The sequence below is a fragment of the Mus pahari genome, chromosome 6, assembly GCF_900095145.1.
Source record: "Mus pahari chromosome 6, PAHARI_EIJ_v1.1, whole genome shotgun sequence".
Taxonomy (NCBI): domain Eukaryota; kingdom Metazoa; phylum Chordata; class Mammalia; order Rodentia; family Muridae; genus Mus; species Mus pahari.
The window spans coordinates 38,613,506-38,622,302 of record NC_034595.1 but is presented as its reverse complement, the minus strand read 5'-3'; the positions used below and the strand labels follow the sequence as shown (position 1 = coordinate 38,622,302).

Below are 8,797 nucleotides of genomic sequence, written 5' to 3'. Positions count from 1 at the left end.
GCAGGACACAGTTGAGGACTGATGGTTAGTAAACTAAGGCAAGAGCCAGCAGGCACTAATGTTCTAGAACTAGCTCAGTGGAATCATACAGAATGGTTCTCCGTGTCCCCAGGGGCAGTAAGCCTCTGAAATCAGCATCAGCTGCTCATACTCTATCTTCCTGTTTGAGAGTAGACGAAACTAAACCAACAACCAAGAGTGTAGGCTGATTGTCTGCTCTGTCCTGCTTGCTGTTCTTCAGTTTAAAAGGATGACCTTTACAGTTCAAATCTCCTACTCAGCTACTTTCCAGCTGTTGATCGAGCAGATTAAACTCTAAGCATATGTTCCTTCCTAGCTGTGAAATACGATTAGTGGTGCTTCATACAGCATTGTTACTAAAAAGTCAAAGCACTGGTTGCGGGGATTAGCTCAATGCCAGAGCATTCCTCCCCGGGAAAAACAAGCAAGCACTCAGGAGTGAGAGGACGTCTGTATGGATATATAGCCAGCACACTGTAACTGGGCTCAATCACACACAGCGCCTTCTGATCCACCTCTAATTCTTGAGTTTGTTTTATTTTTAGCACATCGAGTCACGTACTCTGGCTATCGCCCGCAACCTGACCCAACAGCTCCAGACTACGTGCCAGACCATCCTGGTCAACGCCCAAGGGTTACCACAGAACATTCAAGATCAGGCCAAACACTTGGGGGTGATGGCAGGCGACATCTACTCCGTGTTCCGCAATGCTGCCTCCTTTAAGGAAGTGTCCGATGGCGTCCTCACATCTAGCAAGGGGCAGCTGCAGAAAATGAAGGAATCCTTAGATGAAGTTATGGATTACTTTGTTAACAACACGCCTCTCAACTGGCTGGTAGGTCCCTTTTATCCTCAGTCTACCGAGGTGGTCAAGGCCAGCCTGAAGGCCCAGCAGTCTGAGGTCAAAGCTCAGTAAACCTGTCCTTGTCACCAGTGCATGGTGTTGNGGGCCAGGTGACACCTTTTGCTGTATTGAAATTAACCTGGTAGATGGCTTTAGATTAAAAAAACAGCTTCTTAGAACACAGGTTCTCATGATGGTCATTCACAGCTCAGTCATGGTCTTGCCCCAGCTGGCCCTGGCACAGGAGTTCTTTTACTTGGCTGGTGAGTGGCGTGTGTTAGTCTTGTGAGGACCTCGCAGAACCTAAAAGCTCAGGTGTGCTTACAGTCTTGTCTGTGGCCTTTGTATTGTTATTGGCTGTAAACGTCTGTCTGTACCGAATAAAGATTCATTCATGTGGCCTCTGCTTCTGTGTGGTCTGGGCAGGCTTCATCTCTGTTTCTCTCAAGGCATGTGCATGGGCAGCCTGAGTTGTGGTTTTTCCTTCCCTGTGAAGAAATAAAATACCACCTTTGGACCCAATAAAATTCATAACAGGGTAGAGCACTTTTATGTTGTTACGTATGCTTTCTGTGTTGCTTTTATTGACCTGCTTGATCTGTGTGACATTATTAAGCACATATATGAGTTCCAGTTGACCTACTGGGGAGTTCAGCCAGTTAAAAAGTAAGTCACAAGTGAGATTTCTCAGTGCGCTTTGCCTGGATAACTGGCTGTTCATTTTCAAAATGAGAAAACAACTGCAACCATTGGTGACATGGGTGACCATAGGAAAACAGAAATAAGTCTAAGAAACCTGCTGATGGTCACCAGGCTTCTAGTCCCTTCAAGGGGGACCTGTCCTTTAGGATGCAGGAGTCTTCTTATCACAAAGCTGCAGTTTTATCAAACTTCCAAAAATGCAAATGAACTCTAGGGCTATAGTTCAGTAGGTAGAGTGCTTTCCTGGCCTGCATTAAACCCTGGGTTCAATCCCTAACACCTCAGAAGCTAGGTGTGAAAACTCCTGAAATCTAGCATTTTGAAGGTGCCAGCAGGAAGATCAAGGTTATGTGTTCAAGGTTATGTGTGGCTATATAGTGAGTCCAGAGACAGCCTGGCATGGAAATCTATCTTAAAAACAAAGCAAAGCAAAACAAAACAAAACAACACAACACAACACATATGTTCAAGACAGCCAATTTCAGGGGCTCCAGAGGTCTCACTGGTTAAGGTCACTGGTTGTTCTTGCAGAGGACCTTCTGGGTTCCATTCCTAGCACCTGCATGAAGGCTCACAGGTGCTTGTAGCCCAGTCCCAGGGAATTCAATGCCCTCTTCTAGCAACTGTGGTCATTGCATGCACATGGTACACATGTGCACAATCAAGCAAAAATACCCCTATGCATAAAGTAAAAAAAAAAGATATTTTAAAAATAGAATGTTTTAGAAAAGAAAGCAAATTCTAGAGCCACAGGCTCTGCCTATTATGCTAAGTGAACAGGGCTGCCCTTCACTAAACTCTAAGAAAGTTATCTCAGCCCTAGCTCATGACTTTCTAGGACAACAAGAAAGCGTAGCCAGTTGATGGTGGGACACTTCTTTAATCCCTGCACTTGGGAGGCAGAGACAGGCAGATCCCTGGGTTNGAGGCTAGTCTAGTCAACAGAGTGTGTTCCCAGAACAGCCAGGGCTACACAGAGAAACCCTGTCTTGAAACAAACAAACACATAAATACAAAAACCTAAACAAAATCACAAACAAACAAAAAACCCCAAATCGCCAAAACCAAACACACATAGACACACCCAAAACAAGGGTGAACATTTATCTTCACCTGTGCCCTTGCGGAGGCTGGGACAGTTACAGATCTGGCTTCAGGAAAGGTACATTATTCATGGGTCTCTGCTTCTTAATTTTTTTCCTTAGTTCAACTCTGTAATTATCTTTCCATTCTGTACCTCCAAAGTATGTGGGGAGTTTATTTCAATTGATGGAAATACTTGTATTTGAGGGTATAAAAATGTTAATAGTAGGCATCTGGGTACCATTATGGGTGTGGAACAGAGGACAATTTGTGGGAATCCATTTTCTCCTAAACATGTGGTTTCCCCCCTCAAACTCAGTTCATCAGGCTTGGCAGCAAGTGCCTGTACTCTCTGAGCCATCTCTCACTGGCACCTTGTTTTTTTGTTTTTGAGATGGGGACTGACTAACTCCTGGACTCAAGCAATCCTCCTGACGAGCCTTCAGAGTACAGGCACTCTTGGTACACCTGGCTTGGCGCATTCACATGCAATAAGCTCATACATGCTTTTTTTTTTTTTTTACTGGTCTTGCTACACAGCTCTGGCTGCCTTCAGTCTCCTGAGGACTGAGATTATAGGCATGTGTCACAATGCTGGCTACTCAATTCTGAAAGTCTCCTCTTGTGCTTCTCCATTAAAAGAGTTTCAGGGCTAATTAAATTGAGTATGAAGAGGAGACAGGTTTGAAATTTCTTCTGGAGCAACAGAATACAGACTAGTGTGTGTATGGTGGCTTCTTCTGTCTTTAGTTCCTGCACTTGAGAAGCAGAGGCAGGCAGATCTCTACGAGTTTGAGGTCAGCCTGGTCTCCAAAGTGAATTCTAGGACAACCAATGATACACAAAACAACAATAAAGCCAGACAGCAATGCAGGTCAATTTCAGCCAAAGCCCCTGCTGCCTGTCATGACCTGTGAACACTGGTCTCAGTTTTGTCTGCCTGTGTCCTTGTTTAGAGAACTTACACAAGCATGCTTCTCACTGTCTGTTCAATGTTTGGTGTCTTCAACTCCTGCAGCTTCATTGTGGCATAATCTGACAGAAAATTAGTTTTAATGGATTTTCTAACACGGTTTCTTACTTACCATGGTAGGTTAGTAAATAATAACTGTGTGAGCTCTGGTGTGGTGAGCCTGCCAGCCAGTCAGTCAGCCATCCATCCATCCAGTCAGCCATCCATCCATCCATCCATCCAGCCAGCCAGCCAGCCAGCTAGCCAGCTAGCAAACAAACAAACACACAAACAAGCAAACTCAAGAGATTGTGAAGTGCTGTCCATTATTCTTCTTAGTTTCTTCTCATTTTGTACAGATCAAACTATCCTGGAACTCCCTTTGAAGATCAGACTGGCCTTAAACGCAGATATCTGATTGTTAATGCTGGGATTAAAGGCATGTGCTACCACTGCCTGTCAAGGCTACTACTTCTTAAATTGTCTTTATTACAAAACTAACTTGCTAAGTATAACACTTTAGCCTAGGAAGGTATAGGAATTCCGGAGCAACAAATTGATCAAAGTGAAAGAAAATACTAACTTAGATGGTATTTCCTGTAAGTGGGGGAGAAAAGGTCTAACAGCTCCTAGAAGTTAAAGGTGAGAAAGTGATGGACTGTGTTAATTGACATTTTATTTTTTTGTTTTGTTTTTGTTTTTTTTGAGACAGGGTTTCTCTGTATAGCTCTGGCTGTCCTGGAACTCACTTTGTAGACCAGTCTGGCCTCGAACTCAGAAATCCGCCTGCCTCTGCCTTCCGAGTGCTGGGATTAAAGGCATGCGCTAATTGACATTTTATAGAAGGATGGCAAGCTCACATGACCTGTGTGTAAATATAAATGATGATATTTTTGATAAATTTCGATGAGGAAATGATTGCCATTTTAATTATGTCTTTGTCGTTTTTTAAGAGATTTGTTTATTTTATGTATATGAGTACACTGTACCTGTTTCAGACACACCAGAAGAGGGCATCAGATCCCATTACAGATATTTGTAAGCTACCTTGTGGTTGCTGGGAATTGAACTCAGGACCCCTGGAAGAGCCGTCAGTGCTCTTAACCACTGAGCCATCTCTCCAGCCCTTTAGAGAGCATTGTTATGTGCTTCTAATGCAGGCAATCCAATGATCACATATCGAGAAACAATGGAAATAGGAAGCAAATAGGAAGATTAAGCTGAAACAAAACACAGAGTGAGTTTATAGTATGTATATAGGTATCAGACTTATCTATAGACCCTTACTAAAAACAAGGTCCTTAGTGTAGGCCTTATAAAATATTTTATTTTTTAGAAGTTTCTTGACACAGGACCTAGTGGTGCATATCTCAGTCCCAGCCACTCATGGTTCGGAGGCAGGTCAGAGCAGGCCTGGTCTACAAAGTGAGTTGAAGGCCAGATTATTTGACATTGTGAGACTTCATCTCAGAAATAAATAAAATAAAATAAATCAAAGATGGGCTGTTGATACAGAGCAGCATGTGGAATCAAGAGGGATCTTTGGAGCTGGAGTGGCAGCTTTAGTGGTAATGTGTTTGTCTGATATGTGCAAGATCATGGCTTCAGTGCCTAGCACAGGGAAGAACAGAGCAAAACAAAATGCTCAAATGAATCAGATGCAGAGGAGTGGACATTGATGAGGTGAATCAGATGCCGAGGAGTGGACATTGATTAGGTGGTTGACAATAGATAATAACAATCATTGTAACCTGCATCTATCCTGAGAATTCTAGCTTCCTCAGACTAGTTAAGACAAGAGCAAACCACTGCATTGCTCTACAGAACATCCCACTGAGGGCAAGTGAGTGCAGGCAGTTCGGTGTGGCCCAGCCCATTCTGCTGTTCCTAACTGTTCAGTATAGGGAAGCAAAGGAAGCTGACCTAGATGCTCCAGGCCCTCTGGGATGCAAGCACATTCTCAGGCTCATAGTCGGCACTGCGAGTGCACATTTACCAGCAGTTTAAATCCCTACAGATAGCCTTTCTATGCCTATAGTTGCCTCTTACATTATTCAGGACCCAGGGCCAATCACTGACTATGTTTTATGAAAAGGAGAAAAAAAGACCTCAAGATGTTTAGTGCCATCTTGTGGAAATTTGGCATACTGTGTGAATTCATGACATGTGTGAATGGTGCCCCCTAGGGGTTGCATGGTGAACAGCCTGAAGAAAAAAGAAAAAAGAAAAGAAAAGAAAAGAAAAGAAAAGAAAAGAAAAGAAAAGAAAAGAAAAGAAAAGAAAAGAAAAGAAAAACCCCGTGGTATCTCTGGCTCAGGATATTCTGGTTTTCATGACAGAAAGAATAGCGGGCTTTCTGTCCTCGGGGAGGGTCTAAGGCTACCTCAGTGGTGCCGCACTGTGCAGGCCATACTGACTCCACCCTCCATCCTGATAGGCATCTTTTCAGCAAATCACTTCTTAAGGGCCTGCTTTAGCAGTATATACCTGCTTGTTCATGTCAACAAAACAAGTGTTTATTTTCTAATTCTGGGAAATGATTTGTGAAGCATTGCCCAAAGCCCTGAAAAGGTGGTAGGCAAGATCACCAACTTAGAACTTAAACTCACCATACAGGACAGACTATGGCAACTTTTAGCTGCCCCTTCCCTCTCCCATTTCCTTCATAGCACACAGGTTGGCAGTAGAGTTGGAGACAGCCTAATAGTGTTAAGGATCTTGCACACTGGATTGATGTGGTTAAATGGAAGGTGAGTTTTACATATGGCACTCCTAAACCATCCCAAGGCCTTAAGTAAGTGGGGGTGGGTGGGGGGGTAGCATGGTGCATGTGTGTGGGCTGGTGGAGGGGGTGGTGTTGGTGGAAGTGGATGGGTTGTTGGTTTTAGGGATTAGGACTCTGCAAGTGGCACCTCCTACATTCTCCAAAGGATGTGCATAGAGTTGGTATGTAGGTCACTAGTGTTTATTGATCCCCTTTCACAAGTGAGTGCATACCATCTTTATTCTTCACCTGGTAAGTTGAATATTTCAATGAAGAAAGAGGTTGAAAAGAACTAAGGAGTGTAGTGGGGACTTCGTCCAATGTCTTACTGATGTCAGAGTGCAGATATAGATACAGATACAGATAAAGACACAGATACAGACACAGATACAGATACATAGATAAAGATAATATAGATATACAATTCCCATTCTAGCACTTAACTCTCTGGCAGGAGAAAACCACATCTGGCTTTCTTGTTTGGCAACTAGAAAATTCCTGTTTCTATCTTTTGAGTTACAGCTTCATGTTCTATTTTATATTTAGTAAAAACAAATATAGTATACCAGGCCTGGTGACTCATGCCTGCAATCCAAAGATTTGTAAGGTTGAGGCAGGAGGACCTGCCACAAGCTTGAAGCCATTCTGGACTATGGAGTCATAAAAAATGCATGTACACAAATATTATGTTATGATATAGATTTAGTAAGAGCAAAAAAAAATAAATGAATGAGTAATATTGCAAATGGTTTGGTAGATGTTAAAATATACATTCATTAACAATAGCTCAGGGAAGAAGCTAAGCAAGTATATCTTTCAACCTACAAAAGGCTACCATGATAGTTGGCTCTTTTGCTGATGCTCCGAATCAATTTCTGTAACATTGCTGAGCTCTGTGGATCTCAGGTTGATAAAAACCTTTGCAAAGTGAACCCTGCTGAAGAGCTAGAATGCAAATTACTGTATCAAGGGAAAACTTAAGGGATACATTAGGGAGAATTGTACCTCAGATGCACAAATCTCTCAGCTCCTGGGTTCTCAGGGGAAAGTCCTGTGAAGGTCACAAAGAGAAGAGGGCCTGGTGAATAAGAGAAGACTTTCCTGGTTTCCATGCCCCTCATTTCCCCCACATTGTTAGGGAATAAAATACAGCAAGCACCACATTTACCATGCTGGGGATGGGGAGATGACTGAGTCGGTAAAGTGCCTGCTTCACAAGTGGTCAAGTGCCTGCTGAATTTGGACCACTGGCTCCTTTATTTAAACCTAGAGCTGGGGTGTGGTCTGAAACTCAGTGTTGGTTGGGATGGATAGACTACAGAATAGGCAGAACCTGGAGTGTTTGAGGAAGACACGTTAAATCAACCTTTGGGGGCTGGAGAGATGGCTCAGTGGTTAAGAGCACGGACTGCTCTTCCAGAGGTCCTGAGTTCAAACCCAGCAACGACATGGTGCCTCACAGCCATCTGTAATGAGATCTATGCCCTCTTCTTGTGTGTCTGAAGACAGCTACAGTGTGCTTATACAAAATAAATAAATCTTTTAAAAAATATCCACCTTTGGGCTCAAGTGTGGGCACATGTATATCCACACCCACACCCCACCCAACATTTATATTCTGATCATTTTGAGACAGGAGTTTGCTAAGTACCTCTGTCTCTCATGATTCAATGTAACTCCAGTTCAGCTTGGTTTTTAGCTTTTCAGATCTTGTCTGGCTTTGAACTTGCTGTGTAACTGAGGCTGATCTTGAACTCCTGATCTTCTAGCCCCACCCCCTACATGCTGAGATTACAGATGTGAGCCACATACATGCCTCATTTAAGCCATGANTTTGATATGTAACTCAGCAACACTAAATATGTTCACGATGTAGTCCAACTGTCACCATCATTCTCTATAGAGACTTTTCTCATTCACATAAAATATCTTGTCTGTTTATGCTACAGGGTAAAGCATTAGCTCCTTGATCCATTTCCTCATTTCTGTCAGTTTTTGAGAGTTTTTGTTGCTGCTGTTAGTTGATCTGGCTGTTAGGACAATATCTTTCCCCTAATATTTTCTTTTTGGCTGGAGCCATCCAGTCTACACACTGTATTTCACAGCTCCTTTCTTACCTCCCTGTGTGCTGGAGGTGGAACCCAGGGCCTTTGAGCTTGCTAAACACAAACCTTACCAATGAGCTACACTCCTGGCCCCTTGAGATGACTATTTTAAAGTTTTGTTTGAGGCAGTTTCTTCCTGTGTAGCCCAATCTGGCTTTAAGCTTACCATTGTCTTGGCCTCTGCCTCCTGAGTGTTCTATATCAGAATTAGAAAAGAAAATGCTATTTCAGTTCCTAGACAAGTCCTACAAAAATAAAACATTATTATTTAAAAATGATAACAAAATGCTCTCTTTCTCTTTAGGTTTTTTTTTTTTTTTTTTTC

General features: G+C 42.8%; 1 protein-coding gene across 1 annotated transcript in view; it reads left to right on the top strand.

The window, feature by feature from the left end:
* Positions 1-388: 388 nt before the first annotated feature.
* Positions 389-8,797, top strand: part of LOC115064250 (perilipin-2-like) — a 28,557-nt gene continuing 20,148 nt past the window's right edge. Inside the window, exon 1 of the mRNA XM_029540194.1 lies at positions 389-857. Coding sequence (XP_029396054.1) covers positions 699-857 — 159 coding nt within the window. The 5' untranslated portion in view covers positions 389-698. The remainder of the gene's footprint in view (positions 858-8,797) is intronic.